Source organism: Athene noctua, chromosome 20 (assembly GCF_965140245.1).
Source record: "Athene noctua chromosome 20, bAthNoc1.hap1.1, whole genome shotgun sequence".
In the NCBI taxonomy this organism is placed as follows: Eukaryota; Metazoa; Chordata; class Aves; order Strigiformes; family Strigidae; genus Athene; species Athene noctua.
In genome coordinates, this window is record NC_134056.1 from 12,926,638 (window position 1) to 12,940,684 (window position 14,047).

The 14,047-nt window shown below is 61.6% G+C and overlaps 3 protein-coding genes across 3 annotated transcripts; all 3 read left to right on the top strand.

Annotated features, from left to right (window-relative positions):
- Positions 1 to 2,060: 2,060 nt before the first annotated feature.
- On the top strand, positions 2,061 to 5,065 carry LOC141968641 (lipocalin-like). The gene is made up of 7 exons (XM_074923560.1): positions 2,061 to 2,247; positions 3,401 to 3,540; positions 3,665 to 3,741; positions 3,883 to 3,996; positions 4,233 to 4,334; positions 4,561 to 4,586; positions 4,899 to 5,065. The coding sequence occupies exons 1-6, from the start codon at positions 2,149 to 2,151 to the stop codon at positions 4,584 to 4,586; spliced, it is 558 nt and encodes a 185-aa protein (XP_074779661.1). The 5' UTR covers positions 2,061 to 2,148; the 3' UTR covers positions 4,899 to 5,065.
- A 399-nt stretch (positions 5,066 to 5,464) lies between these two features.
- LOC141968642 (lipocalin-15-like) lies at positions 5,465 to 8,473 on the top strand. The gene is made up of 7 exons (XM_074923561.1): positions 5,465 to 6,141; positions 6,651 to 6,790; positions 6,999 to 7,063; positions 7,364 to 7,477; positions 7,902 to 8,003; positions 8,118 to 8,139; positions 8,303 to 8,473. Exons 1-7 carry the CDS (start codon positions 6,046 to 6,048, stop codon positions 8,304 to 8,306), a joined length of 543 nt encoding a protein of 180 aa, XP_074779662.1. The 5' UTR covers positions 5,465 to 6,045; the 3' UTR covers positions 8,307 to 8,473.
- Positions 8,474 to 9,728: 1,255 nt separating this feature from the next.
- Positions 9,729 to 13,490, top strand: LCNL1 (lipocalin like 1). The gene is made up of 7 exons (XM_074923597.1): positions 9,729 to 9,923; positions 10,219 to 10,358; positions 10,948 to 11,018; positions 11,655 to 11,765; positions 12,305 to 12,406; positions 12,671 to 12,696; positions 13,282 to 13,490. Exons 1-6 carry the CDS (start codon positions 9,828 to 9,830, stop codon positions 12,694 to 12,696), a joined length of 546 nt encoding a protein of 181 aa, XP_074779698.1. The 5' UTR covers positions 9,729 to 9,827; the 3' UTR covers positions 13,282 to 13,490.
- The last annotated feature ends 557 nt before the right edge of the window (positions 13,491 to 14,047 follow it).

Genomic DNA, 14,047 nt, shown 5'->3' on the forward strand with positions numbered 1-14,047 from the left:
AGTGGTGCCAATTCCCCGGTGCAGGCTGGGTGGTGGGAGGGGACGGAGGGCAGCCCCCAGCAGCAGGCTGGTACAGTGCTCTGGCCACCCCACAGCGCCTGGGGCAGGGAACAGCCCTCTGCCCCCAGCGCCGGCGTTTTGCAATCTTAGCGGAAACTGGTAACACATGTTGTTTATCAGGGACTTATGTAAGGGACCGCCACGTGACCCGCCTGAAGCCTGCCCCCGTCTCCGCTGCCCATGTGCGGGGAAGTCGTGTCTGGCTGCACTCACAGAACCCCTGGGCCACCCAGTTGAGCCTGGCAGAGTCGGAGTGTTATGGATCCAGCTGACTTTCTGCCCTGCACCCACCCACACCCCAGAGGTGGCTGAGCAGTGGTGGAGCCATGGCAAGACGATGGGAGGCAAAGGGAGAGCCCTGCCCTCCTGCCTCGGGGAGCTGGGCTGGTGCCAAGGACCCCCCTGAGCCCCACACGCCACCTCAGCCCTGCCAATGTTTATCTGGCATGAACGCATTTCTGGGGTGCAAATGCCTGGGTTGTGCCTAAGAGTCTGTGTCAAGGCACCCAGGTAGCTCCATCCTGCCGGTGCCCCCAGCCCCAGCAGTGGGCTCAGCCTGCCCCCTACGCTGTTGCCAGTGCCTCCGTGTGCCCCTGCGTGCCCCCATGCTCCTGAGCTTGCCACCCAGCTCCTTGGGCTGGCCCCCTGCTTTGCCACCCCCAGGAGAGCTGAGAGAGCGGGCACCTCCTGGGCACCCCCTCCTGCTGCTGGGCAGGGCAGGGAGACAGACACCCGGGGAACAGGGTGGCTTTGTGTTCCTGCCCCAGCGCAGAACCACAGAGACACCCATGGGTGCCCCGATGCCTGATGGAGCGAGCTCCTCCTGGCACCCTGCACGCCGAGGGTGGGCTCAGACAGAGGTGGAGCCCCTAGCCCAGCATGCAGGGGGGCCCCAGCCAGGCTCTCATGATGCTCAGTCCTGCCCAGCTCAGCTTTTGTTTTGTTTTAATAAATCCGCAGAGCTGATGCCGGCCCGGCCCCCGGCGCGTGGTGTGCAGGGCCAGGCCGGGCTCGCAGCTGGGCGCGGGGAAGGGAATGTGCTGGGCTGGGCGGCAGGGTGGGCTGCCAGAGGGAAAAACCAGCTGTTGTGAAAACACGCTCCTTATGTAAAGCAGAGCTGCTGAGCTGCCCTGCTCAAAGCGTGCCAGACCCATGGGTGCTGCTGTGTTGATCCCCAGCCCTCACCCTGTGGGTGCTCAGGGTGTCCCCACATTAAGGAGGGCAGCTCAGCGCTCACTGCTGACCCTAGACCAAGGGGGAAGATGTTTCCCAGCTCCTCTTGGCCAAGAGTGCAGAGTGACACGTGGGGGATGAGGCGCTGGGGGTCTGTCTGGCTGCGTGCTGGTCCCCAGGGGCTGGGCACTGGGGCTGCCTGAGGCTGGAGCCTGGCTTCCCCCCAACACCCCCAGCTCACCATCGAGGTGCACCGGAGCTGTGCCTGGGTGGGCACACCCGGGGCCAGTCGAGATGCTTCCTTGGGTGATGCAGGGACTCAGGTCAAGGCAAGGCGGGGGGTCCTGCAGGAGCACCCAAAGGTGCCCACAAGTCCCATGGGTTGGATCAGGACCTGGCAGGCACTTGGCATTTCCTCCACATCACTCGAGCCCCTCTCTGTGTCTGAGTGAGGCCATCCTGCAAGGATGGGGCAGTCAGCAAGCCCTGGCCCCCAGTCCCGGCCCCCTGCCCGTGCCTGTGGGCAGCCCCAGCTGCCCGCGCTGGCCCCCTGCTCTGCGGCGCTGGGGGCAGGGACAGCCGTTGTGCTGGCTGCAAGCCGTATTTTTGCTGCGGAGCAGTTTGGCACCCCAAAGCAAACATGTCATATCAACAGGAGGGAAACATTTGCAGGTTCCCCTGCCTGCCCTTTGGCTTCGGCACTCGCCCCTGCTCTTGCTTGCATAACGGCACGGGGAGGGGGGGGAGGCAGGGCTGGCCCCCCTGGGGCCATTGCACAGCCTGCCCATAAATAGGGGCTTGCCTGACTTTCCGTCACTGCAGCACTCTGCCTGCTGCTCTCGCTCGGCTCGGCTCGGCTCGGCTCGGCTCGGCTCGGCTCGGCTCGGCTCGGCTCGGCTCGGCTCGGCGGCAGACATGCACGCCACGCTCTTCAGCATCCTGGGGCTGGCCCTGCTCGGGGCACTGCACGCACAGGACAGCTTTCCTGTGCAGACTGACTTCCAGCAGGACAAGGTGACCCAGCCTGGCCGGTATCCCCTGCATGGGGATTTGGGGTGTTTTGGGGGATCCTCACCGTGAAAATGTGAGCAGAGGTTGTTGCAGGTGGAACTGGGGCCAGGCTGGCTCCAGCGCTGGGAGGGGCAGGGTGGCCAGAGCACCCATCCCTGGGGAGCCCCTGGGGCATGGGTTTGGTGGCTCTGAGTCGGGATGCAGGATCCAGGCCCTGGACTGTGGGGCAGGACTGAGTAGGTGTGGGGCCAGGCCGTCTCCTGTGCTGTGCGGTGGGTGTAGATGCACAGGGGTTTTATTTGGAGAACCGAGAAAAGCAATCTAAGTTTGACAGGCAGCATGGAGATGGGCTGTAGACCCGCCTCCCCAACACGGACCCCATCCTCCCCAGCCCAAGGTCCTAAAAAACTAAGGGCTGCTGTGCTAGGGTGTCCCACACACCCCTCTGCCCTCCCACCCCAGGGTGCTGGCATGCTCAGGGTGCTGGCACTCCCCTCCCTCCCATGATGGGAAGGATGCAGAGCAGGACAGCCCCGGCCCAGCTGCACGCTGGGAGGCCGGGCCCCACAGCCCTGGGCTCCCACGGATCGGAGGCAGGGGCCACGCTGCCTGCTCCTCCGGGAGCCCCCAGAGGGGTCCTGGGGGACACAGCCACCCCAGGAAGGTGATGGGTATGGAGGCATGTCCTGCAACGGTGGGGGTCTGGCGTGTCCTGCAAAGGGTTGTCCCAGCACAGCCCGTCTCCAAGGCCAACAGCTCCCCCTTGGGTACACCAAGCTGGTAGCCCCAGGGACCAGGCTGGGATGACCCGTACTGGCCCCGGAGTCCTGACCCCTCCTTGTGCTCCCAGACGAATGGAAATGGCATCTCGGAGCCAGGCAGTCCTGTCACCCACTCCCCAGACTTGGTGTGAAGAGGAAAGAAGCACCCCAAGTGCTAGGCAGTGAAGGGCACATCGTAAACCACGTCTTGGTGGGTTTTGTGGACATTGAGAGCTGTAGCAGCTCCCTGGGGAACAAGGACCCCAGGGCACCACCCTGCTGTGGGACGCAGGCTGGCAGGGGAGGGGGACGTGGCCTGGACCGGGGCTGGTGGGTGGCCAAGGGGTGAGACAGGGTCTGCGCCTCGCTGGCAGCTGAGAGAAGTTTGCGTGCAGCTCACGGGAAGATGGTACAGCATCGGCCTGGCCTCCAACTCCAACTGGTTCAAGGAGAAGAAACACCTGATGAAGATGTGCACCACAGTCATCTCCGTCACTGCAGACGGGAACCTGGAAGTTACCTCCACCTACCCCAAGTATGGGCATGGGGAGGGGGGTCGGCGAGCAGGGGGTGCTCCCCCATGGTGCCCTGCCTGGGGTTATGTGTGGGCTGGAGCGTCCCCCACAGCCCCTCTGACGTCCTCACGCTCTGCTCCCCAGGGGTGACCTGTGCGAGAAGAGGAACAGCCTTTACACTAAGACGGAGCAGCCGGGGCGGTTCAGCTACACCAGCCCACGTGAGTCCCCAGCTCTCACCCCATCCTCCTGTGGGGCAGCCCCTGATGTGTCCTCAGCTCCCAGTCCAGCCCCGTTGTCACCTGCTCCTGCCCTTGCTGGAGCACCTCGGGGCTGAGCTGTGCCCTCCCCATCCCCCGCAGGCTGGGGCAGCAAGCACGACATCCGCGTGGTGGAGACCAACTACGACGAGTATGCCTTGGTGGCCACCCAGATCTCCAAGAGCACTGGCTCCTCCACCATGGTGCTGCTCTACAGTAAGTCTGCCCTGAGACCCCCGTGCTGCCTGTCCACCGTCACCCTGGGGCCCCCCGGGATGTCCTTGGTGGGGGATCTCTCCCATGGGAGCAGCACAGCGTCATCTCCCAAGCTGGGGTGAGCCATGGGATGGCTGGGTCAGGACCCCTTTGCTGGGCTGCCTGCACCCCGGGGCAGCATGACCCCTCGCTGGGGGGTGGGGGGGGGGCTGCCTCTCACTCTGCTCTCTCTGCAGGCCGGACAAAGGAGCTCAGTCCCGAGCGCCTGGAGAGGTTCACCCAGTTCTCCAGGGAGCAGGGCCTGATGGATGAAGAGATCCTCATCCTGCCCCAGACAGGTGAGAAGCTGGAAGGGCAGGAGTGTGGCAGGGAGAGGGGTGAGGTACCCTGTGGGGCTGAGTTAGGAGAGAGACCCTCCTGCCTTCTCCCTGCCTTCCTGCAGGGCTGGCATTGGGGCCAGCTGCGGGGTGCTGCTGGGCAGAGCCCCATGCAGAGCCCCTCGGGGGGGGGCAGTCATCCCCCAGCCCCTGGAAGAGCTGATCTCTGCTTTTCTTCCTCCTGCAGACAAATGCATGGCAGATGCTGCCTAGGTGAGTCCTGCTTTTGCTGAGGCTCAGACCAGCCCTGCAGGGGTGGGGTACGGGGGTTGCTCAGAGCCATTCCAGCCCACAAAGCCCCCATCCCTTCCCAGCCTCCCCAGGCTGCTCCTCTTCCTGGGGTCCCCCTTATCCCTGGCGGGGATCCCCCACCCCATCCCCATGGGGGGTCTCTTCTGTTGCCCCAGGCCCTGGGAGGTGAGTGCCCATCCACTCAGCACAGGGCTGGCAGGGCTAATGTCCCCCCCTGTGCCCCCCCCCATCTCCCCCACCTCATCCCCACACTCACTCCTCCATCTCTTCCAGACAGACCCACCAGCTGCTGCCGGCCAGAGCCCCGAGAGCGCCGCAAGCCGGTGGCGGCCCCATCCCATCCTGTCCCCAGCACACCCCCAGCACCACAGCAGCCTTTTTTCCCTGGCTTTGCACCCCACACCTGTACCCCTCTGCCCATTAAAGCCCGTATAAACCCAGCCCCCTGCCCTTGTCTGCTGGATCGTTGTGGGGGAGCCCCAGTGGGGCGATGGGGGGGTTAAAGCACGGCTGATGGCGGTGGGTAGGGCTGGGGCTGGTGTTGGGGGTCAGGACTGATCCCAGCTCCTGGCTGTGGGGCTGCTGCGGTGGGACCCCATGTACCCTTGCAACCCCATGCCACAGTGCTGCTGGGCCATCAAACCTGCCCGGTCCAGAGAGAAGAGGTCCCCAGGGCTGGGACCTGCTGGGGTGGATCCACTCCCATATGCCCCCTCGGGCACCCTGAGTTAACCCAGCCTCACTGCCTCTGTTTCCCTGGAGAAAGCAGCCTGGCAGCATGGAGATGGAGTGATGGGTAATCGCAGGGGGGGGTCTTCAAAAAGGTGGGGGCAGGATGGACATGAACCAGAGCAACAGCTGTGAGCGCTGGATGTGGCTCAGCCCCGGCTGCCTGTCCATGCTCTCCATGCCATGAGCCTGGTCCATGAGCCTGGACCCTCTCTGGGAGTGGGGTCCACTGCCAGCAGCCTGGGAAGCTGCAACCCCTTCTGGAGGGCACTGGACTGCTGCTCAACCCTGGGCTAAAATTACCGTCCCTACCATCCTCCTCCTTGAGGCAGGACCCGTCCCAGCACTGCCAGACCCTGGGGTCAGTGGGTAACAGCCAGGAGTGGGGCACTGGGGGCATCCTCATCTCCCTCCCCAGACACAGCACCAGGCACGGGGCATTGTCTCGTGCCTGACATGCTCTGGGCTGGGTCTCACACAAAGCTGTATTCATCCAGGACTAGGCAATTAGAGGGGGAAGGGGCCAACTGTCACCTAACACGGGTACAAGTTATCCCTGCTCTTGTGTAACCTGTTGCATAAAGCAGAGGCGGGCAGGGGCTGCTGCCAGCGGCGGGGGCTATAAAGGTGGGTGTGGGAGGAGGCCGATCCATGCAGCTTCTCCTGCCCGCACCCAGTCCCCGGAGGAAGGATGACGGCGGTGCTGCCCAGCCTAGCACTGGCCCTGCTCAGCCTGCTGCAGGCAGGGGCCGAGGTCCCCGTGCAGCCGGGCTTCAACGCCGAGAAGGTAACGGCACAGGGCACCCGCCCGGCCAGTCCCACCTGGGCTGGAGGGGCTGCCTGGGGCAGGGTGCCCATGCTGCGTCCCCAGGCACAGCTGGACATCCCCGGGCACCCCCAGTCCCAGCACTGAGGTGACACCAGGGCAGCTTCCAGGATGCCTGTGCAAAACTGGGTTAGCCCTGGCCCCAGCCCCAGTGGTGGCCCCACTGCAGGGACATGAACACCCGGGGCTGTGATGCTCCTGAGCATGTGGTGCTTTCCCAGGGAACAGGGGGCAAACACTGCGCCCGCCCTCCCGGCATGGGGCAGGGCAGGGTGTTCTGCACGCAGGTGGGTGGTGGCAGGTCCCCGTGTTAGGCTGGCTGTCCCCACAGAGGGTGGCAGGTGCCCCAGTGCAGGCTGCCAGGTTCCTACAATGGGCTGGCAGGTCCCACATGGTGGGTGGCAGGTCCCCCTGGCCTGTGGCAGGTCCCCATGGCTTTCCCAAACCCCACTGGTGATGTCCCACTGCAGTTTGTGGGGACATGGCATGTCACAGCCGCTGCTTCCAACTGCTCCGTGTTCCTGAAGATGAAGGATGGGATGAAGTCATCCATCACCACCATCAGCTTCACGCCAGAGGGGGACCTGGCTATGAAGCTTGTCTGGCCCTGGTAAGTGTCCCCTCTGCTTGGGGCAGGGGACTCCCCTCCCCTCCAAGGCAGCTGGGTGAGGAGCATCCTCCCACAGCCTGTGGCACCCGGTCTTAACTGTACCCTGGCATGTGTGCCAGGCAGGCTGGGCTCCCCTCTGTGCCCACCACCCTGCTGCCCTCCCACATGGCATTCAGCCATGTTTGCTGTTTCCATTTTCCCTTTCCAGGCTGGACAGATGCCAAAAGTTTGAGCTGCTCTTCCAGAGAAGTGGGCAGGCGGGGCACTACATGGGTACGTGTGGGCAGGGGGGATCAGGGCCACGGGCACCCTGAAATGGAGGGTGGGCATCACTGGTCTCCCACGCCTGGGGAGCAGCAGGAGGAGGGTTTGGCCCCTCTGCCTCCATCTCTTGGCAAGAGGTGGTGCTGTGGGTGGGCGCCCAGCTCTGCCAGATGGCACAGGCGTACCCTTCTCATACCCCCCTCAGGCAAATCTGGGGCTCGGGTCCTGAGCTGTGAGCCCTGGCAAGGGCCACAGAGGTGCTCGGGCTGTGCCACATGGCCCGACCGGGCACCATCTGGGGTCCTTTAGCAGCACAAGAGAAGAGGGAACTGCATGTGATGGAGACGGACTACAGCTGCTACGCCATCGTGCACGAACTCCAGCAAAGAGGGCAGGAGCCCATCACTGCGCTGCAGCTCCTCAGTGGGTGCCAGGAGTGGGGATGGGCACCCGCAACTCCCCAGGGAGGGATACGGGCACTGATGGGGGGCAGGGACTGGGCTCCTCATCGCCCCTCAAGGTCACATATGTCATCACCCAATGTGCTGGCACCCAGGGAATTAATTTTGGGATGAATTAAACCTTGCACTCAGAACATCTCCAGTTGATTGTGGTTTGAACCAAAGCTCCCCTGCGGTTTGAACCAAAGACCCCCAGCCCTGCCAGCTGCCCCATACCTGCCGAGGCGAGTGGGTCACTCATCCCAAGGGGCTTATGCCCTCTTGCTGCCCACCCAGGATGGCTGTGGGGTCCTCCATGGCTTTGCCTTTGCCCTTCCCTGGGGTCCCATTGCTGCCCCACAGTCCCCCCCCACTCATGAGTCCTCACTTCTGCTCCCTGGCTGCAGCAAGGGATCAGGACATGAGCCCCCAGCTCCTGCAGAAGTTTGAAGAGCTCATTCCCACCATGGGCCTGACCAAGGACATGTTGGCCATCCTGCCCAAGTCGGGTGAGTGCCAGGAGGGCACGGGGTGACACACACAGCCCCTTTGCATGGGGACACTGCACAGGGGCTCAGGGTACTGCCTGTGGCATGCTCACCCATCTCTTTGCTTTTCAACAGATCAGTGCACCAAGGCCACCAGGTGAGCATGGCCAGGGGAAGCTGGATCTCCCTCCTAGCATGGTCTGGGCTGAGCAGGGACTTGCAGCCCCCAGGGAGCCAGCCCCTTCCCTGCCTCGGTGCTCTGCATCACATTGGCTTTCCCCTGCTCTAACCGCTTGTCCGTCTGTCCTGCCTCCCTGCAGCTGAAGGGACCAACTCCAGGGCTGTGTGTCCTCCAGACCTGGTGGAAACCAGGTTCTGCTCCCCGCTCCATGGTGCCCCTTCTTGTTCTCCCCAACCAGGATCTGCCAGACCCGCTGTCCCACACCAGGATCACACCTTGCTCTCCTAAATAAATGGGTGCAGAAGCTGTCCCAGCGCTTGGTGTTTTGTTGATGGGAGCAGGGGTGCCGCCAAGGTCCCCAGGCACCCTGAGACCAGCAGTCCTGGGTCCAACCTTTCCTCTCAGCACCCCAGGGGCATTGTTTGCTTTGCCCAGCATGGGGAGTATGAGGAGCAGAGGATGGGAAAGGTGAAAGTTGCAGTGGGGCAGCTGCCAGGGAAGTGAGCAGGGGAGAATTGAGCTGGGATGAACAGGGCTTCGCTCGGCTTAGCTGGGTGGACAGCAGGTCTGGGCAGGCAGGGTTAAGCAGTCAGGCTGCCCAGCCCTGCCTGCATGGGCTCTGGCTCCTGGCAGGCAGCTCATCACTAGGACACCCCGTTCCCTGCTCAGTCCCCCTCTCTGTGGGCCACCCAGATGGGAGTGGGTCTGTGCTATGGGTGCCCGGGGTAAATGCACACCAGGACTGGGACCCTCATGCCTGTCTCCCATCCCCCTTGATCCCATCTGCCCACCTTGATCTATCTGCCCACTGACCAAGGTAGAACCATGCTGCCATGACCCCCAAGAACAGCATCCATCCCCCTCCACCTCCTGCAGAGCGGAGGTAGTCACTGGTCCACCCCACTGCCTCCTGCCCTGGAGTGGGGGTCCCTCGGTGCTGAGCCAGGTACAGAGAGGAAGCAGCATGGACCCTTTCAGGGGTCCTGCCAGAGCCAGGGCACAGGGGACATCACGCCTTGGGAAGGAGGGGACACACTCCCACAGTGTCACAAACCCCTTCTGCCTGCCCTGCTCCAGGTGGATCCTGCTTTGTGGACCCTGAGTGCCCCAGAGCAGGTGGGCGAGCCTGCATGGGCACCATGTGGTCAGGCCATGCTGGCAGCATGCAGACACCTGGGTTTGGGCACCATCCCAGAAGCAGCCTTTGGGCAGATGCCAGCCTGGCCAGAGGGATGTGTCACCGAGTCGGGTCACTGCGTGATGGTGCTGCTTGGCCCATACCACAAGCACCTCCCTGCTCCTCCTGGCAGCCCTCAGGCCGCCAGCTGGAAAACAAAAACTCTCTGTTCTTTCACGAGTGACTAAAGAAACCGGGAAAATCCTAAATTTCAACACTGGTGCAACAGCTCCTGCAACCACAGTTCTCAGCCCATTCCGGGGCTTGCAGGCACTTCCCATCTTTCGCAATGTGGGAGGCTGTTTACCCCAAGGTGACTTTAACCCTTCAAAACCACCACCTCGCCCAAGGCAACACCAGCAGCACTATCCGTGCAGCTCAGCACGCAGCAGCACTGGGGCAGGCAGAGGCGGGGAGAGCACAGCACTATAAAACTGACAGCCCTGGCACCACTCTCCATCCTGCTGGTGTAGCTGGAGGCGGTGAGATGAGGAGCATGGGGCTGAGCCTGGGGCTGGCCCTGCTCTGCCTGCTGCGCGTGGAGGCTGAGAACCTTGGGATTGTGGGGCTGGACAAGAGCAAGGTGATCCGTGGCACGCAGGGAAGGGAAAGTGGGAGCACAGCCTCTGGTCACCAGGGTGGGGACTGGAGAGGTGTTTTGGTACTGGGGACAGCTGGTGACACCACAGGCACGGCTGGGTCTGCTGCCACACCCAGGTGAGTGCAGTCACCCAGCTCTAGCATAGGTGTCCCATCGGGGATTTTGGTGCCCAGAGGGGATGCAGGTGTCCATGGCCTGAGGGTGTCACAACTTGGTCGCCGAGGAGGGGACAGCCCCTGCCTGCTCCTCCGGACTCACAGCCTGCCCTCACTGCCAGATTGCAGGGAGATGGTACATCGCTGCTCTGGCCTCCGACTCTGAGAGCTACCTCCAAAAGAAAGACAAGCTGAAGATGGCGATGGCCAATATTGCCGTCCTGGGAGAGGGCAACCTGGAGGTCTCCTTTGCAATTCCCACGTAAGTACCAAGTGCTTTTCTCCATGAGCTTCATTGACTGACCTCCCTGGACCTTCACCAGTGGATCTCCACCTGGGTGCCTCCATCCAGCACCCATCAGAGACCTGGGCAGGGTGTGAGGCAGGACCACCAGCCCCGTGGTTTAAGACAGGGTCTCAGCAGAGCTGCACTGTGGGGAGTCCTTCTTCCGGGCAGGCCAGACAGGCTCAGGGCAGCACCAGACAGGAGCAGTCCCACCACAGAGGCTGAGACACTCTACTGCTCCCAGCAGGGATGCAGCAAGAGTGTTAAGGGACTCTCCGATTAAAGCTTACCCAGAGGACCAGCCTCATCCCAGAAACTCAGAGCATGAGCAAGGAACAGCTCTGTGACCCCACGGGATGATCCTCAGGTGCCAGTGCCATGCCCTGCCAGCCCAGGCACCCATTGCTCCAAGGGTGGCATCTGTCCCCTTCCTGCCCTAGACACACCATCCTGTCCCCGAACAGCAAGTCCCACGTCTGGGGTAGTGACCCTGGAGCCAGCAACCCCACAGGAGGGGAAGGGGGTTCACTTCACTCCAGCCAGAGCATCCTTCACTGTTTTGCAGTGCGGAGGGATGTCAGAAGTCGATGGCGATCTACAGGCAAACAGGCATCCCCGGTGAATACTACAGCTCTGGTGAGTGTGGGGACCCCTGCCACCGGGATGGGGCAGAGGCGCTTCCCATCATCTCTGTCTGAAGCAGATGGTTGTCCCTGGGGACATGGCCCTCAGGGGTGCCTGCTGCCTCTCCTCAGGTCCTGGGTGGGACATCCCTCTGCGGCCGGTTGCCAGCGGCATCCCAGAGCCAGTCCGTGCCAGGGCTCGTGTCCCACCAGTGTGACGGACCCCCCTGCTCCCTCCCTCTGGGAAGCTGCTCTGGGATAAGACATGTTCAGACCAATCTTAAACCCCGGGGAAAAGCAGGCTCATTCTTCAAAGGGGCTGTGGATGGATGTTCCCAAGTGGTTTCCCACTATCCACAGCCCAAGTGTTAGTCTGACACCGGCCGGGCTACTCTGCTGTCAGCAGTGACCGTCCCCAGACTCTCCTGTGTTCACGTTCCTGTCCCTCTGCTCTGCTGTGATCTGTGGGCTCCCCCAGGCTTTCAGAGGAGCATTAGCAAGAGGGAAAACCAGGAGGGGGAGACAGAGAAGACAGACGGGCTGGGTGGGCCTGGACCCTGGCATCCTGACTCTTACAGCCCTCTGGCAGTGTGGGAGTTCTCCAGAGGAGATAATTAATATTTTTGCTTTTCTTCATGTCCTTTTGCAGACAGAGATAATAAAATAGTGCGGGTGGTGGATACCGATGGCAAGACCTATGCAGTTATCTTTGTCTCCAGAGAGAAGGACGGGAAGACCTTGCATATGCTGAGGCTTTACAGTGCGTAACCAGCGGTGGTCTGACTGGAGTGAATGGATCGGAGGTGTCAGGGTGCTCTGCAGTGTCCTGAGAGTCCAAGAGTCGGGGGACCCATGGGAGAGCCCCCCTCCTCACTCTGCCCTCCTGCACTGGATGGGGTGCAGGAGCAGGGCTGGTGCTGCTGCCTGTTCCCTGTGCGGCAGGGGAAAGGGCAGTGATCTGGGGCTGGCAGGGGAGGCTGGGGCTTGGGCTTCTGCACTGGGCATGGCCTTGGGTAAGTCGCTTGGTGAAATGGGGACAAGAGCAGGGGTCCTCCTTCAAGGGGTGCAGAAAAATTGGGGATGGGAACCAAGAGAGGAGACACCGTGCTGGTGTTTTTTCTTGTTCACTGAGAGAGGTTACTCATGTGCCTGGCCACCACCTCTCTCCAGGACCACCACTGCCCCCAGTCTTCTCCCAGGGACTGTCATCCTTCCCGTCCTTGCCTGGGCACACACACCAGCTGCCCAGGAGCTGCAGACAGGCCACAGCCTGGAGCTAACTCCTGTCTTTGCCTTTAGGCAGAACCCGGCAGGTGAGACCCAAAATCAGAGCGCTGTTCAAGAAGCTTGCGAGGGAGAAGAGCTTCACCAATGAGATGATCAGGATGCTGCCCAGCCAGGGTGAGCACTGCCCAGCACCATGCTGGGCTGGCTTGGTCAATGTGGGGAGCCAGGACACATCGGCAGGGGCCAGCTCGGCCCATCACTGCCACTACTTTGTGGTCTGAGCTGGCAGGAGAAAGTGCTGGTAGCAAGAGGCACTCTGACTTGGCATGCCATGGCTTTCACCTTGCTCAAGTTCATTCCTGGGCTGTCTATTTTGGGTGCTAAATGGGACTAGCCAGACCACAGCTCCAGACTCAGCCTTTCTCTTTATTTTCGCAGATGAATGCAGCCTCGATGAAGCATAGGTGAGTTGCTGCAGTGCAACATGGTGTTTGCAATGTCCTCAGCTGGAAATTGCCTTCCTTGGTGCCCCAGCAAGGGCCACCACGAACTCTTTGAATTACTCTGGGGGGCTGAGTTGTTTGAACCTGTGCTGGAGCTTCACCCAGGTAGGACCATTCCCTTCAGAGCTGCTCTGCAGAGGGGACCCCCAGAGTGCAGCTGCCTGGCAGTGAACAAGGGCACTTGAACTGAAACTACTGGTTCAGTGGAGAAAAAGCTGCAGAGCTCATCCAGCAGCAAGGGCTGGGACACCAGCTCTTGCCTAAAGGGGTCTTGGGGTTGTGGACCAGAATAACAGGTCAGAGGCTGGATTCATGTCTCACCACACAAAACATGTCTGTTGTTGTCCTACCCTGGCATATCCACCCCACTGATACACGTTCAGTTGTAGGAGTTCTCTAGAAATCCATTACTGAAGGTGGCTCACCCTACAGAGCTGGGGAGAACTGGAAGAGAATGCACTGATCCTGATGGAGAGCGCTGCTCGTCTCTTTCCATTGGCCTCCTCACCTCAAATACTCAGCCCACCTCTTCCAACTGTTTTCTAGGAGGTGCAGGCTGGCTGGTGGATGCTTCTGCTGAGTGATGCAAGACCCATGCGCTGATGCTTCAGGCTGCCACTCCATCATCCCTTTTCTGAGCTCAGTACTCAAGGCTCTGACACATCCCCTGCTCCTCCAGTGCATAGGCCCTCCTTTTTGCCAAATAAACAGAAACTCACCCCAAAGCTTGGTGTAGCTATCTGGGGAGAACCTGGGGTGCTCAGGCATGTGGTCCCTTTTGTTGTCCTCCTGGGGTCTGTGGGTGGTGAGCAGCCAGGGGCAATTCTGGGCTGAGGTCACCCAAGTGAGGGCAGTTTTGGAGATCACCTGGATTTCCCCTCCTGGGTGCCTCCCATGGGGCAGGACCATGGCCAGGCAGAGGTGAGGCAAGGGGTGCAGTGAGGCTGGAAATCCTGTGGGAACAAGAGGCTGGTTGGAGAAAGGCCACGGCACTTGGTCACAGAGATTGAGGTTGGAGTTTGGAGGACTGCAATGCCTGCCACCACCCAACTCACCTTCCTTCCACCTGCCCTGCTGCAATTGCAGCCCCCTGCTCTCCTGGAGCCCTGCTCATCCTCCAGCTCAGGCTGGGCCAAGTGCTGCAGGGCTGGCAGAAGGTGGAAGGTGGATGCCTGAATCCTCCAGACCCACACCTGGCATGTGGTGTCTGCCCCTGGGCACTAGGCAGAGAAAGCCCCCACTGGAGTCAGATTATCTGGTGGTAGTGGACATCTGCCTTCAGAGACTGTCTTCCTTTGAATTTATATTTCTG

Excerpts from the sequence above, each read along its gene's own strand:
- LOC141968642 (XM_074923561.1), top strand. The coding sequence starts at position 6,046 with ATGACGGCGGTGCTGCCCAGCCTAGCACTGGCCCTGCTCAGCCTGCTG. Across the intron at positions 7,064-7,363 it reads GCAGGCGGGGCACTACATGG|CAGCACAAGAGAAGAGGGAA; the intron begins GTACGTGTGGGC and ends GGGGTCCTTTAG. Across the intron at positions 8,004-8,117 it reads GGCCATCCTGCCCAAGTCGG|ATCAGTGCACCAAGGCCACC; the intron begins GTGAGTGCCAGG and ends GCTTTTCAACAG.
- LOC141968641 (XM_074923560.1), top strand. The coding sequence starts at position 2,149 with ATGCACGCCACGCTCTTCAGCATCCTGGGGCTGGCCCTGCTCGGGGCA. Across the intron at positions 3,541-3,664 it reads GTTACCTCCACCTACCCCAA|GGGTGACCTGTGCGAGAAGA; the intron begins GTATGGGCATGG and ends TCTGCTCCCCAG. Across the intron at positions 3,997-4,232 it reads CACCATGGTGCTGCTCTACA|GCCGGACAAAGGAGCTCAGT; the intron begins GTAAGTCTGCCC and ends CTCTCTCTGCAG.
- LCNL1 (XM_074923597.1), top strand. The coding sequence starts at position 9,828 with ATGAGGAGCATGGGGCTGAGCCTGGGGCTGGCCCTGCTCTGCCTGCTG. Across the intron at positions 9,924-10,218 it reads TGGGGCTGGACAAGAGCAAG|ATTGCAGGGAGATGGTACAT; the intron begins GTGATCCGTGGC and ends CCTCACTGCCAG. Across the intron at positions 10,359-10,947 it reads GTCTCCTTTGCAATTCCCAC|TGCGGAGGGATGTCAGAAGT; the intron begins GTAAGTACCAAG and ends ACTGTTTTGCAG.